General features: G+C 49.8%; 13 protein-coding genes across 13 annotated transcripts; 7 read left to right on the top strand and 6 right to left on the bottom strand.

Moving 5' to 3' along the window:
- Positions 1-102: 102 nt before the first annotated feature.
- On the bottom strand, positions 103-495 carry HETIRDRAFT_308660 (uncharacterized protein; the record flags this gene model as incomplete). Its single annotated transcript, XM_009544502.1, has 3 exons — positions 103-163; positions 221-297; positions 367-495. 3 exons carry the CDS (start codon positions 493-495, stop codon positions 103-105), a joined length of 267 nt encoding a protein of 88 aa, XP_009542797.1.
- Positions 496-644: 149 nt separating this feature from the next.
- Positions 645-1,064, bottom strand: HETIRDRAFT_100446 (uncharacterized protein; the record flags this gene model as incomplete). The annotated part of the gene is made up of 2 exons (XM_009544501.1): positions 645-863; positions 918-1,064. The coding sequence occupies 2 exons, from the start codon at positions 1,062-1,064 to the stop codon at positions 645-647; spliced, it is 366 nt and encodes a 121-aa protein (XP_009542796.1).
- Positions 1,065-1,329: 265 nt separating this feature from the next.
- On the top strand, positions 1,330-2,213 carry HETIRDRAFT_432539 (uncharacterized protein; the record flags this gene model as incomplete). The annotated part of the gene is made up of 4 exons (XM_009544500.1): positions 1,330-1,397; positions 1,454-1,561; positions 1,619-1,982; positions 2,066-2,213. The coding sequence occupies exons 1-4, from the start codon at positions 1,373-1,375 to the stop codon at positions 2,211-2,213; spliced, it is 645 nt and encodes a 214-aa protein (XP_009542795.1). The 5' UTR covers positions 1,330-1,372.
- Positions 2,214-2,431: 218 nt separating this feature from the next.
- Positions 2,432-3,244, bottom strand: HETIRDRAFT_310541 (uncharacterized protein; the record flags this gene model as incomplete). Its single annotated transcript, XM_009544499.1, has 4 exons — positions 2,432-2,689; positions 2,739-2,904; positions 2,953-3,074; positions 3,134-3,244. 4 exons carry the CDS (start codon positions 3,242-3,244, stop codon positions 2,432-2,434), a joined length of 657 nt encoding a protein of 218 aa, XP_009542794.1.
- A 127-nt stretch (positions 3,245-3,371) lies between these two features.
- HETIRDRAFT_145786 (26S proteasome regulatory complex, ATPase RPT3) lies at positions 3,372-5,229 on the top strand. The gene is made up of 9 exons (XM_009544498.1): positions 3,372-3,432; positions 3,484-4,057; positions 4,108-4,400; positions 4,450-4,618; positions 4,674-4,742; positions 4,798-4,853; positions 4,941-4,977; positions 5,037-5,066; positions 5,122-5,229. Exons 1-8 carry the CDS (start codon positions 3,397-3,399, stop codon positions 5,042-5,044), a joined length of 1,242 nt encoding a protein of 413 aa, XP_009542793.1. The 5' UTR covers positions 3,372-3,396; the 3' UTR covers positions 5,045-5,066; positions 5,122-5,229.
- Positions 5,230-5,987: 758 nt separating this feature from the next.
- HETIRDRAFT_309150 (uncharacterized protein) lies at positions 5,988-7,209 on the bottom strand (the record flags this gene model as incomplete). The annotated part of the gene is made up of 6 exons (XM_009544497.1): positions 5,988-6,112; positions 6,163-6,234; positions 6,294-6,543; positions 6,603-6,771; positions 6,824-7,130; positions 7,185-7,209. 6 exons carry the CDS (start codon positions 7,207-7,209, stop codon positions 5,988-5,990), a joined length of 948 nt encoding a protein of 315 aa, XP_009542792.1.
- A 143-nt stretch (positions 7,210-7,352) lies between these two features.
- Positions 7,353-7,974, top strand: HETIRDRAFT_43339 (glycosyltransferase family 1 protein; the record flags this gene model as incomplete). The annotated part of the gene is made up of 3 exons (XM_009543482.1): positions 7,353-7,614; positions 7,668-7,806; positions 7,863-7,974. The coding sequence occupies 3 exons, from the start codon at positions 7,353-7,355 to the stop codon at positions 7,972-7,974; spliced, it is 513 nt and encodes a 170-aa protein (XP_009541777.1).
- A 291-nt stretch (positions 7,975-8,265) lies between these two features.
- Positions 8,266-9,327, top strand: HETIRDRAFT_14892 (uncharacterized protein; the record flags this gene model as incomplete). The annotated part of the gene is made up of 5 exons (XM_009543422.1): positions 8,266-8,370; positions 8,421-8,663; positions 8,725-8,793; positions 8,851-9,213; positions 9,274-9,327. Coding segments are annotated over 5 exons (834 nt in total), but the record flags the coding sequence as incomplete, so codon positions are not given.
- Positions 9,328-9,432: 105 nt separating this feature from the next.
- Positions 9,433-10,514, bottom strand: HETIRDRAFT_457580 (uncharacterized protein). Its single transcript, XM_009544496.1, has 5 exons — positions 10,436-10,514; positions 10,079-10,303; positions 9,931-10,008; positions 9,609-9,882; positions 9,433-9,551 (listed from the first exon to the last, which is right to left on the bottom strand). The coding sequence occupies exons 2-5, from the start codon at positions 10,301-10,303 to the stop codon at positions 9,532-9,534; spliced, it is 597 nt and encodes a 198-aa protein (XP_009542791.1). The 5' UTR covers positions 10,436-10,514; the 3' UTR covers positions 9,433-9,531.
- Positions 10,515-10,907: 393 nt separating this feature from the next.
- Positions 10,908-11,985, top strand: HETIRDRAFT_44253 (uncharacterized protein; the record flags this gene model as incomplete). The annotated part of the gene is made up of 6 exons (XM_009543515.1): positions 10,908-11,032; positions 11,086-11,221; positions 11,270-11,326; positions 11,383-11,409; positions 11,470-11,488; positions 11,537-11,985. The coding sequence occupies 6 exons, from the start codon at positions 10,908-10,910 to the stop codon at positions 11,983-11,985; spliced, it is 813 nt and encodes a 270-aa protein (XP_009541810.1).
- A 124-nt stretch (positions 11,986-12,109) lies between these two features.
- On the top strand, positions 12,110-15,106 carry HETIRDRAFT_414974 (uncharacterized protein; the record flags this gene model as incomplete). Its single annotated transcript, XM_009544495.1, has 7 exons — positions 12,110-12,682; positions 12,741-13,391; positions 13,451-14,122; positions 14,184-14,387; positions 14,440-14,591; positions 14,648-14,776; positions 14,827-15,106. The coding sequence occupies 7 exons, from the start codon at positions 12,110-12,112 to the stop codon at positions 15,104-15,106; spliced, it is 2,661 nt and encodes an 886-aa protein (XP_009542790.1).
- Positions 15,107-15,395: 289 nt separating this feature from the next.
- On the bottom strand, positions 15,396-15,869 carry HETIRDRAFT_310677 (uncharacterized protein; the record flags this gene model as incomplete). Its single annotated transcript, XM_009544494.1, has 1 exon — positions 15,396-15,869. The coding sequence occupies one exon, from the start codon at positions 15,867-15,869 to the stop codon at positions 15,396-15,398; it is 474 nt and encodes a 157-aa protein (XP_009542789.1).
- Positions 15,870-16,517: 648 nt separating this feature from the next.
- Positions 16,518-19,014, top strand: HETIRDRAFT_311260 (uncharacterized protein; the record flags this gene model as incomplete). Its single annotated transcript, XM_009544493.1, has 8 exons — positions 16,518-16,584; positions 16,638-16,882; positions 16,945-17,283; positions 17,338-17,639; positions 17,695-18,092; positions 18,143-18,537; positions 18,598-18,845; positions 18,903-19,014. 8 exons carry the CDS (start codon positions 16,518-16,520, stop codon positions 19,012-19,014), a joined length of 2,106 nt encoding a protein of 701 aa, XP_009542788.1.
- Positions 19,015-19,507: the final 493 nt, after the last annotated feature.

Genomic DNA, 19,507 nt, shown 5'->3' with positions numbered 1-19,507 from the left:
CAACTGAAGTCGCAGGCAAACACATACAAAACGCGAAGGTATACAGGGAAAGGTTGGGCGCCGTTTGTTCACTGTATTGGGGAGATGTCAAGACTCCGAGTATCATGCGGTCATGAACTGGCTTACCTTCACTCTGTCGAGAGGGCGATTGAAACCACCCCGCCTTTTGAACAGTTCATATCATGAAGGGTCGTGGCAGCAAAACCGAGGACAGACGAACCTGTTCATGTACTGGCGCCAAGTTCGCATTTTCTTGATGTCCGCGGTACCCTCTTGATTCCCTCCAATTTGTTTACCCTGAAATGATCGGAGTCACACATACTATGTTCAAGAAGGATCAAGTGACAGGCGGTGAGCGATACATACTTTTGTTGAGCCAAACCCAGATAAACCCATCATGGCCATCATAGCACTATCGTCTTCATTAACGATATCCATCTCCTCTCCTTCCTCACCTGCGTCATCGATTTTGTGGGTATCCTGTGAGATACCCATTGAAGATGGCCCGGGACCGTTAAGGGTGCCTATATAGACTCGTCAATATGACATGCGTCATGCGCGCAGTCACTTACTAGGTGGAGGCTTCATGCTACCCTCTTGAGTCCCCGAATCTCGAACATCCCTAGATCCTGAAGGGGAATTCCTCAATCGCTCATCTCTGTCCCTCTCTCTTTGCCTCCCGTCCTTATCGTGATCCCCATCTTTGTCCCGTCTATTCCTCTCGTCTCTCCGTCCAGAATCCCTTCTGTCGTCTCTGCCGTGATCTCGAATATCACGGTCATCCTTCCGCCTATCGTCCCGTCCTTCTTTGTCTTTACCTCTGTCTCTTCTGTCATCATAGTCGCGTCTGTCGTCGCGCCTGTCTGGATATTGGACATCTACATTGAGGATAGATTCCCGATAATCTCAGCACGTACCTGGTCGTCTGTCGCGTTCACCTCTTCGAGGTGGACTACGGGATCGGCTTCTGCCACGGACATCCCTACCTCTGGGATAACGAATTCTGTCTCTGTCACTGCCTCTTTCATCTCTTTCCCAGCTCCGTTCCCGACGTCGAGGTTCATGACGCGATGCCATCTTGATATTGGAGGATTCCAGTTAGCAAACTCGTGTTTGTCTGATGAATGTGAGTATATTTGAGGCTTGGTGGACGCGAGCGCCGCAAATTGGCTGCCAAAGATGTCAATGATGTGCTTGCACAACACACTGAAACCGCCTGACGCGCGTTGGGGGTCACGTGCTCCTGGAGAGTAACATTGGAGAAGGGTAAATTAACTGAAAGACTTGCGCTGTTGTCATCGTCCCGGCCAAGCCGCGCGAGCTTTCTCTGGCCATCAATCTAGCCAATTCGACGGATAGTCGCTGGTGCAATATGTCGCTAAATCTTTTCAAGAGAAGTGAGTGTTATCACCTCAGTACTACGCACAGGTCCATTGACAATCCTGCGCCGAAGAAATATCATCTAAACACATGAAACTCAATGGTCTGCCACGGACCGCATTACCTTCTGACATCCGAAGGATGTTGGTAAAGTATAACATAACTGAAAACTTCGGAGACAGTGCGCATCCTCCACCCTTCGTCTGCGTGTTCCTCTAATGAGCTATTTTGTATATAGTTCAGCTAGATTATGGACGGTTTATACCAACTGGTAGCGCGTACCTAACATTCACTGCTCAAAGCGCGCTGCATCGTGCTTTCATCGAGCTCAGAAATGCCTCTCACATGGGATTCCCCATCACCGCCTCCCGAACGCCTGTGCCCATAGGACCTCCTCCCCGCTCGCGCGGGGACAGAGGTCGTTTGGAAGCATCACAGCGTGGCGTCATTAGTGGAGACGGTTATCGTGCGGGCATTACGGAGACGGGCAAGAGCGTGGTCGTGTGGGGTATGCCAGGAAAAATGACTACGGATACCATGCGCTTGTTCTTGCGAGGCTATAAATTGGCGCCCGGGGAGGGTCAAATCACTAAATTGGACTCGTGAGTGCTGTCTCTTCGTGTAGCGTAATCTCCTGTTTTGTGTGCTGTCTGACCCTGAGGTTTTCTGGACTGGTTATTGATAGGATCGGGACCCAGCTGACTTCAAGACACTTCGTGCGTCTGAATTCTATGTCGGAGGCCTACAGACTGGTACGGAACGTACACATGACATTTTTCGAGCCACTCGTATGGGGCGATAGGTATATCATTCGGGCGCGAGTAGTGCATTGATTTACATTCACTGTCTTCCACTTCTCAAGACTATTTGCTATGATGTTGGAGAAGATATGAATGGTTGGCCGGTCAAACCGGAACGAAAGAAGTCTGATTAGTGCTACAGACCACTAAAATTACAAGTGCATAGGGTGTAGGCTGGTCACATCCTGCCAGTATCGAGATCACGCTCTTCCACCCGAGCGCGCTGATGGGATTGTTCAGAGGCAAAACACTTAAAACAGACGTGGGCAGTTTGGACTCACCTGTCGGTCGTTGTCGCCCTCATCCTCAGGCGAACGACCACGCTTGAGAGTGGGTGCAGCAGGGTTTTGGTCTTTCCAGTCTTCTCCGCCACCCGCAACAGGACCGCCCTGTTCTGTGTCCGCGTATCGTTCTTCCACTTCACGTCTTCGTTCAATCTCCAGACGCTGGGCTTGCGCTCCCCAACCACCACGCCCAGGGTCATAGTCTTGTCTGTGCTCGTCTCGGACCTATCGAAGGTTACCATCAAATCACGGTGGTAACAAAGGACCGACGCACTTGACCGCCACTTTTTCCACGTCCAAACTGTCTACCATCTCGGTAGCCCAGATCAAGGTCACAACGGATGATACGCTCATCTAGCTTGGTGCCGCTGATGTATCGCATAGACGCTAGAGCTTCTGCATGCGTGTAAAATTCGACAAAGCAAAACCCACAGGGTGTTCTGATAGCATGGTCAGGATAAGCCGACATATACAAGCTGCCTGCAGACCTGGTGTGGCGGTCAAGGCCCATGATGATTCGCTTCACTCCTCCTCCATCCTCCGGGCTGGCACATTTTGTGAATATATCGTATATTTGTTCCTCCGTTGTATAGAAGCTCAAATTGCCGATCTGAGAGGCACATATAGGTTCGGTGAGCTGCTACGGCCAAACAATAATGAGGCACGGACGTAAAGTGTTGAGGACTTTGAGAGGTAATCATGTTGTTTCTGACGGTCTACGCGGGATTGTGAGTCCTTATAGTTTGAAGGCTGGTCGAGGGGACTGACGACCGATGACATTGTGATGCAAGCTGAGAAGACACTGCTGTCGAGGCCTGATGACTTCACCTCAATACGGTACTTTATTCTCACGGCAAGACGCGTCCAAGCCGCGTCAGCGTTGTCTATGGAACGTACCGCGCACCTCCACACCTCCACAGGCCGCTGCAGCAATGGTCGATGACATTAGAATGGAGATTCAGAAGGAAGTGAGTGTATGTTCTAGCTGTGTGTATCACATTCGCTCATTGCCTTCGTAGGAGCCTACCTTCGAGTCAGTCGTGACCGAGAAGACGGCCCTCTACCAGGAGTTGCAGGAAGATGACCTCTACACAAAGTACAAGAAACTCTCTCGCCACCTTGAAATGCTCGAGATTCAAGAGAGCTACATTAAGGACGAACAAGCCAACCTCAAACGCGAACTCATTCGCGCACAGGAAGAAGTCAAGCGCATTCAATCTGTACCCCTTGTCATTGGCCAGTTCCTTGAACCCATAGATCAACACACTGGCATCGTAGGATCTACTACAGGATCCAACTATGTCGTGCGCATTCTCTCGACCTTGGACCGTGAACTCCTTAAGCCGTCGTCAAGCGTCGCGCTACACCGTCACTCGAACGCCCTAGTGGACGTATTGCCACCAGAGGCGGACAGCTCCATTGCTATACTTGACAAGGAGAAGAAGCCAGATGTAAGGTACCAGGATATCGGTGGTATGGACTTGCAGAAGCAGGAGATTCGGGAGGCCGTCGAGCTACCTCTTACTCATTTCAGTCTATACAAGAAAATTGGAATTGACCCTCCTCGAGGTGTCCTGTTATATGGTCCACCAGGTGCCTTTTATCCATGCAGTTTTGGATTGACCCTTACATAGAACGAATAGGAACTGGCAAGACGATGCTTGTGAAAGCTGTCGCGCACCACACTGCCGCATCCTTCATCCGCGTCGTTGGCTCTGAATTCGTACAGAAATACCTAGGCGAAGGCCCTCGCATGGTGCGCGACGTCTTCCGTCTCGCCCGCGAGAACTCGCCTGCAATCATCTTCATCGACGAAATTGACGCCATCGCTACGAAACGATTTGACGCACAAACAGGTGCCGATCGTGAAGTACAGCGTATCTTGCTGGAGTTGTTGAATCAGATGGACGGATTCGACCAAGGCAGCACTGTCAAGGTCCGTGTTATTTGATAGAGATACTACGTTATCTTAATCCCTCGACAAGGTTATCATGGCAACAAATCGCGCAGACACCTTGGATCCTGCTTTGCTGCGTCCTGGTCGTTTAGACCGAAAGATTGAATTCCCATTGCCGTCTCGTCGAGAAAGGCGCTTGATCTTCCAAACTGTTGCAAACAAGATGAATCTTGGACCAGATGTTGACTTGGAAGATTGTCGGTGCACTCACCTGAATCACAGCTTGGATCATTCATTGATCTCTTTGTACAGATGTGTCGCGTCCTGATCGTCTTTCTTCTGCGGATATTGCGTCCGTCGTTCAGGCTGCCGGTCTGCAAGGTGACTTTTATCGTCACTGACTCGTCGAATACTTGCTCATTCTCGTCCTGCGTAGCTGTCCGCAAAAACCGCTATATCATTCTCCCAATAGACTTTGAAGAGGCGTGGAAGGTAAGTTGTTTGGTCCTTATTTGGCTCGGCTATTTCCTTCGGTTATAAAGCGACAAACCTTGACACGTCTTTTCTTCCTCCCATCAGTCAACAGTCAAGAGGCCCGACGAAACTCACGAGTTTTGTATGTCACGCTTTTCGCTTTCATATATCTTTTTGGCTGATTTTGTCGTTTTCGCACAGATCGGTGAGATGGGGTCGCGGACAGCTATCGTAAGCCTTTTTTTCTGCTTTCCTCTGATCCAATGTATTAACAAGTAATCTTCAGGCTTACCATTTGTATTCTACAATTCGTTATTGCATCTTTCCCTTCTGTTTTGCGTGCATTCTGTAACTTTGACGAACGCTCTGTCATTTTGACGGCTCACTGATATTCCACGGAGAGTTGTTCATTCTTACGAGCAAGAATACCCCTCGATCGATCAACGCATTTGTCGAGAGGCCTGTGCTTTTTTTTGCCTCCCTTACCTTCGCTTGGCGATCTAGGTTGTGAGGGTGGTTCACACGTAGGAGACATGCTCCAATGGTGTATCCTAGTTGTCTTGTACTGTCCATGTAACTATCGGTGCGTTTCATCTTCTGTGTTTGCATTGTGCTGGTTGTAACGTTCATCAACTAGCGTCCGTCATGATAACATATTTTGCCCTTTCGATTGATCTCGTATGATATCGCTCCTCAACACTCTGGACAGCGTCCACACCCATGCGCTATGTTCTCATTTTATAGGAGCAAGAAGAATGTATTCTATATGATTCCTCTTGCCTCTGAGCATTCTTGATAGTAGGAATTGTTTGGAGGTAGTATGGGGGACACATCTTCCCAAATGTTTGATAATGATACTCTTTGCGCATTGTACCTTCGTGCCATATGTCAGTGGTTTGAGTCATGTCGCCGACAATTGTGAGTTCAAGAAGGCCATTCTCACCTATCCTAGCGATGTCATTCGCCCATCCCGATTCCCGTTGTTGTGCGCGTTTGTCGTTGCCGTCTTCTAACTAAATTATGATGATTATATCTTGCTGGAGGATGACGCGGACCAGACGACAAGGGTCATGCCTTGAAGGTTATGGTATCGTCAAGCCTTCTTCAGACATACACCACAGGTTTTACACTATATAATACGGACACCAGTAATCATTTGGCCGGCTGGCCTAACTCGCTTGCTCGTTCCGTAGCCACTTGGATAGCACGAGCGATTGTGGATCGTGTTCTACCATCTTCTAATGTGAGAAGACCTGCGATAGTGCATCCTCCGGGGGCTGATGTAGAGGATGAGATGGTCGTAGACATGACATGAAATGATACGCACTGGTGACGGTGTCCTTTATCTGGGCTGGGTGCATGCCAGGCTGTAATGCCATGCGTGCAGCACCTTGTAAGGCTATCGATGCCGGCCTAATATGAGGTTCCATACATATACGAGAATGAAAGAATACGTACTCTGCGCAGCGAGCTCAAGCGCTTCCGCCCTCGGAAGACCCATCATAACCCCTCCGTCGGCCATAGCCTCGAGAAATAGACATGCAAAAGCAGGTCCGGAACCTGACAATGCGGTGCATGCGTCGAAATGCTTCTCATCGAGGAAACGGCAGCGGCCAATGGATGAGAATATTTTGAGGATGATGGACCGGTCAAGCTCGACCGTGTCGGATTGAGGGATGGTTGTAACGACAGTCATGCCCTCGCGGATCTGACGAAGATCATCTCAAGATCAGGTTTAGCTGAAGTACAAGCGATGTAGCAGCTCACTTTGCAAGGCGTGTTGGGCATGGCGCGGATGACTTTTGTGGAGGGAAGGACCCACGCAGTGAGCTGCGAGATGGTCACACCGGCTAGAATGCTGATGAGAAGCTTCCCCTCGAGAGCGTCCTTAATGCCCGGTTCACTCAAGATGCCATGAGCAAGCTGAGGCTTGCAACTAGATCGATAGTAAGCACCGCATCGGAGAGGGAAGCATTGGAAACGCCTACCAGAGCAGGATAACGTCGGATCGCTTGATGGAGTTGAGATTATCTCCCGCCGTGATCTCTACGGTAGAACTGAGGCTTCCGAGTGCCCCGAATATTTTCTCCAGCTTCTTCACACTTTCCTCTCGCTTCACGCAAGCGATGAAATGGGAGGGAAGGGAGGGGTCCACGTCCGCGGCGTTGACTGGAGTAGAGGTCCCCGGCGTGTGCGACTCCCACTTCTGGGGAGGAAAGCTGGGTTGAAGAGGGCTATGGGAGTCCAAGCTGGCGAGGACACCAGACGTAACAGCTATGCCCATGGTGCCGCATCCTGTCCATGTCGCTACTTAGTTGAAATCAATGATTGTATAGACAGTAAACAAACCTAAGACACAAAGCGTGTAACCCATTTTGAACTGTGGAGGATTATTAGAAGACTTGAGACGACGGTGGTCGGGAAAACGGAAGTCGAGTGTCGAGTCATCGTGAGCTGACTGTGTAGGTCCCTCATGAGGCTGGTTCAAGACTGCGCTTGGTTTCCAGTCAAGTGTGAATGCGTGCCTTCGTCACGGTCGGTTCTACGAAGTTCGACTCGCTGGTGCAGGCCGTTCTCTCACAACCCGTTCTCCATGCCTTGCGTTCGAAGGGCTATCTAAAACTGGTCGTACAATGCGGCAATTCTCATGTTGAAGGATATGCTGACAGTGACACTTCATGGAGTTTCGAAACACATAGACTGGAGATCGAGATGTGGAGGTTCAAGCCATCTTTGGAGGAAGACTACGATGTAGCGGACTTGGTGATCAGTCATGCTGGTCAGTATGAACGTTGTGCTCATCACGATCGAAAATGATCATATGGCTGGCAGGCTCTGGAACTATATTAGACGTCCTACGAAAAGGGAAACCTCTGATCGTCGTGCCCAACCCTACCCTGCTCGACAACCATCAGGAGGAGTTGGCTGATGCGCTAAGTACTCTTGGGCACTTGAAGGCATCCACCGTTAGGTTCATATGTTTCCGGTCTGCGCCCTTCTGATACTAATCAAAGTACGGACTTTCAGCGATTTGTCGCAGACTGTGTTGGATTTCGACGCATCCATGTTGGCGCCTTTCCCCCAATTCGACGGCAGCCGGTTTCGTAGGTTCTTGGACCAAGAGATGGGATACGTTTGAAGGGAGAGTACATCGCGCGATGCGCTCGATGAGGCCATGGCGGGATGCTCAGTCCTAACTTTTTCACCGACCCCCACCGCTGTCCATACCTGTCCACATACCTCTCTTGAATAAATCTCCTCGTCGTTCGTTACGGATCTCTTGTGAATTGAATAGCGGATTCTACCTTGCCGCTGCTGGTGACGTAGGAGGATTGCCCGTTTCACCTCTTCTTGACAGGGACATTTTGACTGACAAATGATCACATTTTGGACTTTGCCCAAAACCAAAAGAATGTCCTCATCCACGGATGTTATCACAACGGTCATAGATACTGACCCATCCACCTACGAGGCAAAGCATGTGCATGAAATCTACGATCGGATTGCTTCTCATTTCTCCTCTACTCGATATAAGGTGAATACTGCCCTCTCTACGTGTGTTTCCCCTGAACGACTATTTTGCAGCCATGGCCTATCATTGCGAACTTCCTCTGTAACATACCTACAGGATGGGTGGGCCTTGATTCTGGCACCGGAAACGGAAAATATCTTCCCCTTCCCCTTGACCGCCCGGGCAGCATATGGACGATCGGTCTGGACAGAAGTCGGAACTTGCTTGATTCTGCAAGGATCGCTGGTAACAATGGTACCATTAGAGAGGTCATCTGGGGAGACGTTCTCGGGAACGGATGGAGGCGGGGAGCGTTCGTACGATCATCTCCATCTATTCGCAAAAAATTTCCATTCAGAGCGCATTTGGTTGAAATAGGATTATGCGATATCAATAGCGACAATACACCATCTGGCGACCTCTTCGCGTCGTAAATCAGCTATACAGGTAGGTCTTGACAGTGCTCATTTCAAGTTCTCAAACAGGCTTATCATCCGTCTGTAGCGATTACTGGAATGTGTTTCTTCTCAACATGGTCGTATTCTGGTCTACGTGTGGGCCATCGAGCAAGATAAACTTTCGAAGAGGGCAATACCAACGCACCAATCTCGAGACCCCACAGATACGATGGCAAGGGGACAGGACGTCTTCGTTCCTTGGATGCTGACTGACAGCAAGCCTCAGTACAAAGCTAATAAGGGGACATCTGGGAAGTCAGAAACACAACCAGGAACAGCGTCCCAGCAAGTCGAAGAGGGTGCCTTCGAAAAGCTGAAACAAGCGCGGTATGATCGCTACTATCATATGTTCGCAGAGGGAGAGTTGTTGGATCTTGCCTGCGAGGCAGCGGGAGAACTGGGATTGAAGGTCGGCCCGAGATTACTGGAATTTGACAATAACTCGAAGGCAAATGTTCAGGGCGTCGAGGTCGTGCAAAGTGGTTGGGAAAGGTCGAACTATTATATTGAGATGAGGCGATGGGAAACATGAATGACAGTAATCTAAAATTGACGATAATTCCCTTAGATGCGATGAGTACAAGGATACGATCGTGCGCAGACATGAAAATGTTGCACATAATGATATCGGAGGTATAAACCTGGCATTCCGGTAGTCCGGAACAGATGGATTGATGTGCGAGATAATACAAAGGGATGCTGCGGAACACAACACGAAAACGAATGATCACTCGCTGGCCGCCATGACTGGAGAGGAGTAATGAGGATTGAGATAAAAGGAAGAACAAGATGTCAAAGACGCACTGGCATTGATGAGATCACCTCCACTCTCCTTCAACACCCGGACGGCTTTTGCTCGGGAGCAGTTCACCTGCGCCATCACGAGCTCGATGTCTTTGGGATCGATACCAGTCTCGTCAACGGGGCCCTCGTCTTCTGGTGCTTCCAAGTCAGGGATATCGTCATCGTCATCTCCATCACCACCAGCGCCAGAGTTTTCGAGGTTGGGCAGAGAACCTCCGCTTTGGGCGAGCTGCTGAGCTGCGTTGAGCTGTGCCTGGGCATTCATGTCTTCCATCTGAAATATTGTTAGTATCAAGACGACTGCTAGTGTTGAAACACGCACCTTGGCCTCACCAAACACGATATAGCAATCGCTGTTTTGGGATTTGTACACATCGGGAGATGCGATGACGAAGAGGAACTAAGAGGGCCACTGCTGCGTTAGTAGAGGTTGTTTGACATGACTATAGATCCAAGCTGTTATCACGTACGTTCTTAGGTCTCCGGAGAGTTACACGTGTGATGCCAGGGACTTTCTTGAGACCCAAGCTCAGGAGAGCCTTCCTGGCCTTGCGCTCTGAACGCGACTGAATCTTTTCGAGCGCAGCGGCAGAGGTGGGATCCTCCTCATGGTCGTGTTCATGATCATGATCATGATCATGCTCATGCTCATGCTCGGAGTGGTCGGATTGAACTTCCTCAATTGTGGCGGACATCTGCATCGTATGGTCACGATTAGCATCCAGAAGTACATCAAGGTCATCTGAAACGCATCCATCATTATCGGAGTCGTTTGGACGTCGATAAATCTGGGATGTGTATCTTATGAAGGAACCTGACCGACTCACGATTGTAATTTTGAATTGGGAACTTTCAGACGGTGCTTGACGTCGGCGACGGTGACGAGCAGGCGTGATTGGCGAACTCGGCAATTGCCGAACGAATACCCTTTCCTCCCGCTTCCGATTTGTTCCCCCTTCCCCACTTGCAACCTCGCTGTATAATATCGCTCTTCATCTCACCATAACCTGTGCTTTCCTTTTCCACCTGAAAACATAGCACAAATTGTCCGCTCCCATCTTTCACTCGCCGTGGCACACTGCCAGATTCTACCGCAATAAATAAGCATTCTCAACCTAGAAGTTTGAACTCCTGTCTGGATATAGTCTGCTGGCTCAGGAGGTTATGTCGGCTCTTATCGTTCGGGACATTCCTGATTAGCTGTGATCATCATGCGCTCGGCCCTCGACGTCATGCTTGCGGGATGTATAACTCTAACTCGACGTGCACTGGTGTACCTCTCGTGCTCCCTGTCCCATCATGCAAGCAGAATTGAAGCAAGGGACGTACCATCTCTCACTTTCCGAATTAGCTGGTGAAGCGTTGTTGAGCTTCAAGCCTATCAACTCCATTCATCAGCATTTCTACGCATTTCATGTATATTCGTGAGTTGACTTTCTTGGACAATCCCTACTCACAACCGATCATACTTGCATAGGCATGATCAAACCTGCTCTGTTGAGGCGCATCACTTCTGTACCCATGTTTCCGCTGATCTGCACCAATACGTCATCTACGACTCATATGAACCTAGAGCAAAGTTGATTGGCATCGAGTACATAGTGTCTGAGAAGGTGGGTCACCGTCCAACCTTGTTGTTATCATCGTGCGAATCTTTGTAGGTCTTCAAAAACCTACCTTCTGAAGAGAAGAGATACTGGCATTCTCACAAATATGAGGTATGGCTCTGTTCACCTTCCCGTCGATTTTTTTCACCAAGAACAACCATTTAAAGATTGAAAGTGGTCTACTTCAACTTATGGTAGCTTAGAAGACTGCATCATATCATACATGAATTGGGCTTATGCAAGCTTATCTGCAGGCCAAAGGTGCCGTGCCAAGTAAGCACACTTCCTTTACTAAAAACATATGTTTAACCCGAATACAAGACGTAGTCACGGATATTGCTGAACATCCTGCAATGCTTGAACTTCAACAAACATATGGCAAGACCATCCATACTTGGGCAATAGATTCAACGCCCGAACTACCACTTGGCCCACGGAACCTCATGATGTCATTCACCTACAATAATCCTCACGATCCTAGCATTGTAAGAGAGAGGGATGAGCGCTATGGGATTGCGACCGATGCGATGAGGGATTCTCGCAAGAAATATCTGCCGTCGTATGAGCTTGTGGATGGAGTAGACAATTGGGAGAAGACCGGGAAGGCTATTGTATTCAAGGCCGCCGAAAGTCTCGTTCAGGTTCACATCTATCGACCCATGTTGTATCTTTTAGTCGAAATGCAAGCGATAGTTTTGCTCATTCACTCAACTTGCGGTTGGATTGTTCGCAAACCACATGACCTGATATTTTTGACCAATTGTGCTTAAAATGTTGGAGATCTGACAGAAGATATGCCCGGAAATGCCAGGTTGCTATGTTTTGCTCAAAAGTGCTAAATTACCACTGGGGTTGAATCGAATTTTGTCCGCCACATTCGTATTCACTTCTGTTATGTCGACAGATATTACTCGTTCATTATCCCGCTTATTGGAATCGGCTCCCCAAGCACCTCCACTGAATGATATTCTCACATCTGTGGACACTTTTATACTTGAGTGCACCTCTTCCCCAGAACCTGAAATCCTACTCTACAATCTAGAGGAGGAACTTCAGACTATACATAGGGATGCCGTTGATCATGACTCTCGCGAACAGACTGAGATCTTCTTAGCAGTGCTATGTCGCCTCATCCCTGTGATATCCTCAACCTCCTTGATCTCGACTTGGTTTGACCTCGTCTTGCGTCCGGCTCTCCGGGATCCCAAGCTCTCCGCTACAGGAATATCATCTGCAAAAGAACTGGTCATTGTTGGATTAGTGAAAGTCGACGAAAACTACCCAGCCAAGCAGGGAGAGTTTCGACGGCACCTCCTCGACCTGTATCTTTTGGACGCTTACAATGAAGGGTCCGGGAATGATGTTCTCGAGTGGGCAGAGCTTTCCGAGGAGCAGCGGGAGCGGAGACGCCTATGGAAATCCAACTTGGAGGATATCATGGTCCAGTTTGGATTAGAACAACCAGAGGTATGCAATACCTGAACCCTCTATCAGAATGAATGAATCGCATGTTATCATATTGTAGGCTCTATTCACGCAAATATTCAACGCTTTCGCCTCCACCTCATCTCGCCTACAGCTATTCATCCTCTTAAACCGATATACCTCACAGCCATCTTTTGAATTGCATGCGTCCGTCCTAGCCGCTCATTCTCTTATGTCCAGCATCCTCACATCCCTTCTGGTTGACAATTCGACAACTGTCTGTACAATTGCTCTCTCGGTTCTAACAAAGCTCCTCCCCATATTCGCAGTCAAAGCATCTCATAATCTCAAGGCCATGCTTTCTCGTCTGTTTGCTATCCTAGCCCGCATCATTTGCTGGCAAGAACGGCAGCCCACTGACGCCTCTGCTCAAGAAGAAGACCCATCTTCCGATGGGACCAGCCAAGGCGATCCAGACGAGATCACACGACAATCCATGCAAAGTAGCCGCGCGCTCAACACGAGAGCTGACCTTGATTGGCAGAGACTGGAGTTGACATTCGGTTCAGCAGCTGCCCCTGCTCCTTCACCGCGACGATTCTTCACATTCCTCTATTATTTATACCCGTGTAACTTGTTATCATTTCTCCGACGCACTGCACACTACTTGACAGACGCAGGCGTGGAATCTCCTTACTCGGTCGATTGGATGGAAGCTCTTGATATAGATCAAATCAAAACTAAGAGCGAGGTGCGTCTGCTATGCAACGCTCCTTTTTCTTTCTTTCTCAATCGGTGCTTTACGGATAGGTTTTACTCCGCGCGCATATCACTCACCCGCTGATCATCTGGCGCAATGCGACAAACGAATTAAATAATCCAGACTTCTTCGAACGATATGATGTGCCTCGTATTGTAACAGAATGCATGCGGTTGGAGGTTCGTAACTCGCGCCTAGAGCGAGTACCCCAAGTCTTCCCCGATGATCACCAAGAGTCCGAGCTCGGGACAGATACTTATTTTCCCCTCAGCAGTCACGATATCGGCGATACGCAGGCCGTCGAGGAGGTGACCGAGGATGAATTTCTTGTTTCAAGAATCGTACAAGTGCCTTCTACCAAGACAAAGATCTCGTTGCGGGACATGGTCAACACCTCTATCGCCTTGAAATCCAACGCGGAGATAGAGATCGTGGATCCCACGCCTACTTGGCCGTACGCGCTCTTCACCAGCGCTAGCATCTCGTCTGCCACGCCCAGCGTACCATTGGCCGGGGAATCGAGCGACGCATCATCTCAACGAGAGACTGAGGTCCCTGTACATATTGCGCAAGCCATCTCAGGGCTGCAGCGAGAAGTGTTGCTCCTTCGAAACGAACTCAATTTTGAGCTATGGCTCACACGGGAGAACATGAAGCAAATCGGGGTGCTGTACGAGCAGCGGATCGTCAAGAGGAACGCTGAGATGGAGAGGCAGGGCTTGGTGCGTACATCGCTATCTTGAGATTGCTCTGAAGGCATCACCTGAGTCCGAGTGTTTGTAGCATAACGCCCTTCGCGATTATAAAAATCAGGTCGCACGCTTGCAGTATCAGCTCAAGGACCAGAAAGAGCAGTCAGACATGGCTAAGAAGAAGTACGGGGACTGGAATGCTGAGTTACAGCAGAAGATCCGGGATCTCCGCGACCAGAAGAGGTCGTGGGTTACGGAAACAGCGTCTTTGAGACAGGCTGAAAAGGAACTCAGGGTACAACGCTCTTTTCTATTGAAGTTTATCCAAAGCTGAATGTCGTCCATAGGCTCAATTTATCGCTCAAGGCAAGCTACTTGCTGAAGCAGCAAATAGAGTCTTCCAGCTGGAAAGCTCAATCAAAGAGAATGCGCACAAACTAGACCGACTCAAAGACTATGAGCGGCAGATAGAGCAGCTGACAACATTGCAAAAGCTATGGTAAGAACCCTACCGCGTGTCCAAACAATAATATTGAATACTAATCATTTGTGTAGGAATGTCGATGTGCAAAAATACAAAAGCCAGACAGAAGTGATCAAGAGCATGCTTAGTAAATACAAGAAGATGGAACTACGCCTCGAAACGTACGAGAAGACGCACACTGAGATGGAGGAGCATGCGCGGTATGAATTTCGTGGTACGAGTGTTTTCAATCGCTCATGCACATTTTCAGGGCATCGCGTCGCCAAATTCAGACACTCGAATTGCAGTTGGCTTTCTCGAAGCATCAGAAGCCGCATATATCCCCGCCATCTGATGCTGCCTATAGGGAAAGAGTGTCTGCGTTAGAGCAGGAAAACGAAAGGTTGCGTAATCAATACGAAGAGCTGGAGAACGAGGTTGAGGAGGTGAAGGAGATGGTCGAAATCTTAAGAGCTCAAGTCAGCAAGAGTCCAGGAATATTGTCGGATGCAAGGCTTAGTCCTAACATTGGCAGCCCGTTGATTTTATGAGATGGGTGGGCGCTGTGGAAAGTATTATTGAAAGTGAAGCATGGAAGAATCGATGTCTCCTATCTAACAGTGTTGTATTTCTATCTTCTCGCCGCTCGCTGAATAACCCCGAGCGAAGCATTATAGTACAAGTACCCACCCCAACCGTCCAGTGTCTTCGCATTCTTCGAGGCGTTCGACCACGTTTTTACCTCTTGCTGAAGTGCAGGAGCGTCTTGGATCATCTATGAACAAACTTCTGCCCTTTCTGCCTGATTTGCAAGATAAGTTGGCCTGACTTACTATTCTGTCACTGCGGCGCGTCTTCAACTTCAAACGCCGGCTCTGTCATATACTGGATACATTTCTGCCAGCTCTCCGGATTGTGATCCTTCTGCGCAGCGTATCTCATCTCAAGATACTCAAACCACGGGGGATAAACCCCTGAAAAGCCCCAGTCAACAACCCACAGCACACTGTGTTCATCCAGCAGCAAGTTGCGCATGTTAAGATCGTTGTGCGAAAAAATCAAGGAGGCAAAAGCAGAAGCATCGAGGGGTTTGCAGTTTGGTGAAGGTGCCCAACCTCCAGAGGCACGGCCTTCAGCAGCGTCATATTCTTCTCGGAAGTAAGTTTCGAGTGCGAAGATCGTTGGAAATGTGCCTTTCGAATCGTAGCCGAACTGAAGATCTTTGCAGGGTGAGAGTGTCGGACCCAGCGGACCGGGTATGGCGTTGGACGAAGAGTATTGGACGCGTCGAAGCTGGCGGAGGTAGGGGCGCATTATCAAAACGACTCTGAGCTTCCCCCAGACAGACAGCGAAGGCCAAGCCACACATAGTTGTTAGGCGTGTGGCACAAGATCCATGACAATCAGGCGGTTTCCTTCTGAATTATGATGACGTGCGTCTCATGCGTGGGTCGGCAATTCGTGTTTGCTTGCGAACGAGCTTCAGAGGTGGTAGAGTCTCAGTCGCGACCGAATTTGACGACTGTGTCTTCTGAGATTTTGACGAAACTGCCGTCCGAGCCCTCGAGATATGGTGGGAATTCAACGGCGCGGATTATCCTCTCGTCGGTCCAGGTATCGGATTCTGGAAACTTTCCTCAATGTCTTCGTATTAGAGTGCAAGGGCTGAGCCCGATACGTAACGCGCTCGAAGAGCTGGGTCGTTGGCGTTCACGCTGTAAAAGGGAACCGAAGGCGAACGTTCTCGAAATACTAGGATGCGTGGGAACACAGATATAGCGGACGCGCGTCGAAACTTCGAGAATGAAAATCTGAGCAGCTACAAAAAGACCAACTCGTTGTTTGTTCGCTCTCATCAACCGCCTACCCATCGCCACTTCATATCTTTCCATCACTATCGCACTTTGTTAGTATCCCGTAAACCCACATCGCATATTATCCTCATCTTTCGCGCAGATCAAAATGTCCGCAGAGACAGAAAGCTTTGGATTCCAGGCCGAGATCGGCCAGTTGTTGGACTTGATCATTAGTAGGTCGCGCGCAGTGTGGCATGTACAATCTGGGGCTGACCTCTCTCTCCAGACACGTTCTACTCTAACAAGGAGATTTTCTTGCGTGAACTGATCTCCAACGGCTCCGATGCTCTCGATAAGATCCGCTATGCATCCCTTACCGATCCCTCCGCTCTCGATTCCGAGAAGGAGCTCTACATCCGCATCACCCCGGACAAAGAGAACAAAATCCTCACTATCCGCGACACTGGTGTCGGTTTGACCAAGGCCGACATGGTCAACAACCTCGGTACGATCGCGAAGTCTGGTACAAAGGTGGGTGGCGCTGCGAGATTTTTCTTCTGCGGATGATCTTATCGACACCTCGACGCGTCCAGGGCTTCATGGAGGCACTCAGCTCTGGTGCCGATATCTCCATGATCGGTCAATTCGGTGTTGGTTTCTACTCAGCGTACCTCGTCGCCGAGCGCGTACAGGTCATCTCGAAGCACAACGATGACGAGCAGTACATCTGGGAGTCTGCTGCGGGCGGTACTTTCACCATCACCCCTGACCAAGTCAACCCCGCTCTCGGCCGCGGCACCGAGATCCGGCTTTATCTTAAGGAGGACCAGACTGACTATCTTGAGGAGAAGCGCATCAAGGACATCGTCAAGAAGCACTCCGAGTTCATTTCCTACCCCATCCAGCTCGTCGTGACCAAGGAGGTCGAGAAGGTTTGTTTTCTATAATGATCTCACGCGAAAATCATTGCTCACGATCCGTTATAGGAGGTCGAAGATGAGGAGGAGGTCAAGGAGGATGAGGCTGACAAGCCCAAGATTGAAGAGATCGATGACGAGGCCGACAAGCCTGAAAAGAAGACCAAGAAGGTCAAGGAGTCAACTCAGGTCAACGAAGAGCTCAACAAGACCAAGCCGATCTGGACTCGCAACCCCAGCGACATCTCCCAGGAGGAGTACGGTTCGTTCTACAAGAGCTTGACGAACGATTGGGAGGAGCACCTCGCTGTCAAGCACTTCTCCGTTGAGGGCCAGCTCGAGTTCAAGGCCATCCTCTACATCCCCAAGCGGTATGCTCTCTTGTGCCACTTTCATGATTTGTGTCTTGATGCGATCTCTCACTAGTGCGCCCTTTGACCTATTCGAGACCAAGAAGAAGCGCAACAACATCAAGCTCTACGTTCGCCGCGTTTTCATCATGGACGACTGCGAGGACCTCATTCCCGAGTACCTCAACTTCGTCAAGGGTATTGTCGACTCCGAGGACTTGCCTCTCAACATTTCCCGTGAGACCTTGCAGCAGAACAAGATTTTGAAGGTCATTCGCAAGCACATCGTCAAGAAGTGCATGGACGTCTTCTCTGAGATCGCTGAGGACAAGGACAACTTCACCAAGTTCTACGAGGCGTTTGGCAAGAACCTGAAGCTTGGTATTCACGAGGATGCTCAGAACCGCAGCAAGCTCGCTGAGTTCCTGCGCTTCTTCTCGACTAAGTCCGTCGACGAGACCATCTCGCTCAAGGGTCGGTGAGACTTCCTTTTTTATATGGTGCATGCTGATCGGGCTCTATAGACTACATCACTCGCATGCCTGAGGTGCAAAAGTCGATCTATTACCTCACGGGTGAATCACTTGCTGGCATCAAGGATTCACCTTTCTTGGAAGTCCTCAAGAAGAAGGGCTTCGAGGTTCTTCTCCTTGTCGACCCGATCGACGAGTATGCTTTCACGCAGCTGAAGGAGTTCGACGGCCACAAGCTCATCTCTGTCTCGAAGGAGGGCTTGGAGCTGGAGGAGACTGACGAGGAGAAGAAGGCGCGTGAGGAGGAGGCCAAGGCCTTCGAGGACCTCTGCAAGGTCATCAAGGATGCTTTGGGCGAGAAGGTGGAGAAGGTCGTTGTCTCGAACCGTATCACCGACTCGCCTTGCGTCCTCGTTACTGGGCAGTTTGGCTGGTCGTCGAACATGGTTCGTGCCGCTCATTTCGCACAGGGTCTGACAGGCGCTGATCGTTTTCGTCTCATACAGGAGCGGATCATGAAGGCGCAGGCTCTTCGTGACTCTTCTATGTCGTCGTACATGGCATCGAAGAAGACGCTTGAGCTGAACCCAACGCATCCGATCATCAAGGAACTGAAGCGCAAGGTGTCCGAGGACAAGGCGGACAAGTCCGTCCGTGACCTCACGTACTTGCTCTTCGAGACTGCCCTGCTCACCTCGGGCTTCTCGTTGGAGGAGCCCACGTCGTTCGCCAAGCGGATTCACCGCATGATCTCGTGAGTCCTCAAAGCTGCCTTTGTCGTCTAATAGGCTCTGATGTCAATCACTCGTAGTCTTGGTCTCGACGTCGACGAGGAGGCAGACGAGGAGTCAGCGCCTGCTGCTGACGACGCCCCCCCACCGTTGGAGGGCGCGTCGGCCTCGGCGATGGAAGAGATCGACTAAACTCTGTCTCAATCCACTCTCTTGGTGTCTGGGTTCTCATCGTTGCTTGTTTGTACTGTGTCATGCTTTGGTCGACGCGTTTCCCTTTTTTTTTTTGCTGCTGCATTTTACGCTCTCCTAAATCAATAGTCTCTGTGTGTGTAGTTGACATTCATCATCAATCAAAAGAAGCACTTTCTCTTTTCCTCGGTCGTTGTGTGGTGAAATGCGGGAATAACAGGCGTCTGTAGAGCGCCGTTCGACCTGTTCTTGCATGACGCGGTGATAGCCAAATAGAAAAGAATTGACAAGGAAGGACATTCGATCTACGTATCTACCGACCAGTGAAATCAATCAAGATGAGACGGCTGCAATGCCGAGGGGCCCATAAGGGTCTTTGTGCAAGCTAGCAGTGCCGGCAGCAAACAGCATCAACCTTCGCGTTCGATGCGTGATCAGGCGTGTCGCAGAGATCCTCATGCTCTCACCTGCCACGGCCTATTGATTTAAGTTC

This window comes from Heterobasidion irregulare, assembly GCF_000320585.1.
Source record: "Heterobasidion irregulare TC 32-1 unplaced genomic scaffold scaffold_02, whole genome shotgun sequence".
In the NCBI taxonomy this organism is placed as follows: domain Eukaryota; kingdom Fungi; phylum Basidiomycota; class Agaricomycetes; order Russulales; family Bondarzewiaceae; genus Heterobasidion; species Heterobasidion irregulare.
Note: the sequence above shows the minus strand (reverse complement) of the source record. Positions and strands in the feature narration are given on the sequence as shown.

Excerpts from the sequence above, each read along its gene's own strand:
- HETIRDRAFT_457580 (XM_009544496.1), bottom strand. The coding sequence starts at position 10,303 with ATGTCCGCCACAATTGAGGAAGTTCAATCCGACCACTCCGAGCATGAG. Across the intron at positions 9,883-9,930 it reads TCGTGTTTGGTGAGGCCAAG|ATGGAAGACATGAATGCCCA; the intron begins GTGCGTGTTTCA and ends ACAATATTTCAG. Across the intron at positions 9,552-9,608 it reads AGGTGATCTCATCAATGCCA|TCATGGCGGCCAGCGAGTGA; the intron begins GTGCGTCTTTGA and ends ACTCCTCTCCAG.
- HETIRDRAFT_145786 (XM_009544498.1), top strand. The coding sequence starts at position 3,397 with ATGGTCGATGACATTAGAATGGAGATTCAGAAGGAA. Across the intron at positions 3,433-3,483 it reads GAATGGAGATTCAGAAGGAA|GAGCCTACCTTCGAGTCAGT; the intron begins GTGAGTGTATGT and ends TTGCCTTCGTAG. Across the intron at positions 4,743-4,797 it reads TCAGGCTGCCGGTCTGCAAG|CTGTCCGCAAAAACCGCTAT; the intron begins GTGACTTTTATC and ends CGTCCTGCGTAG.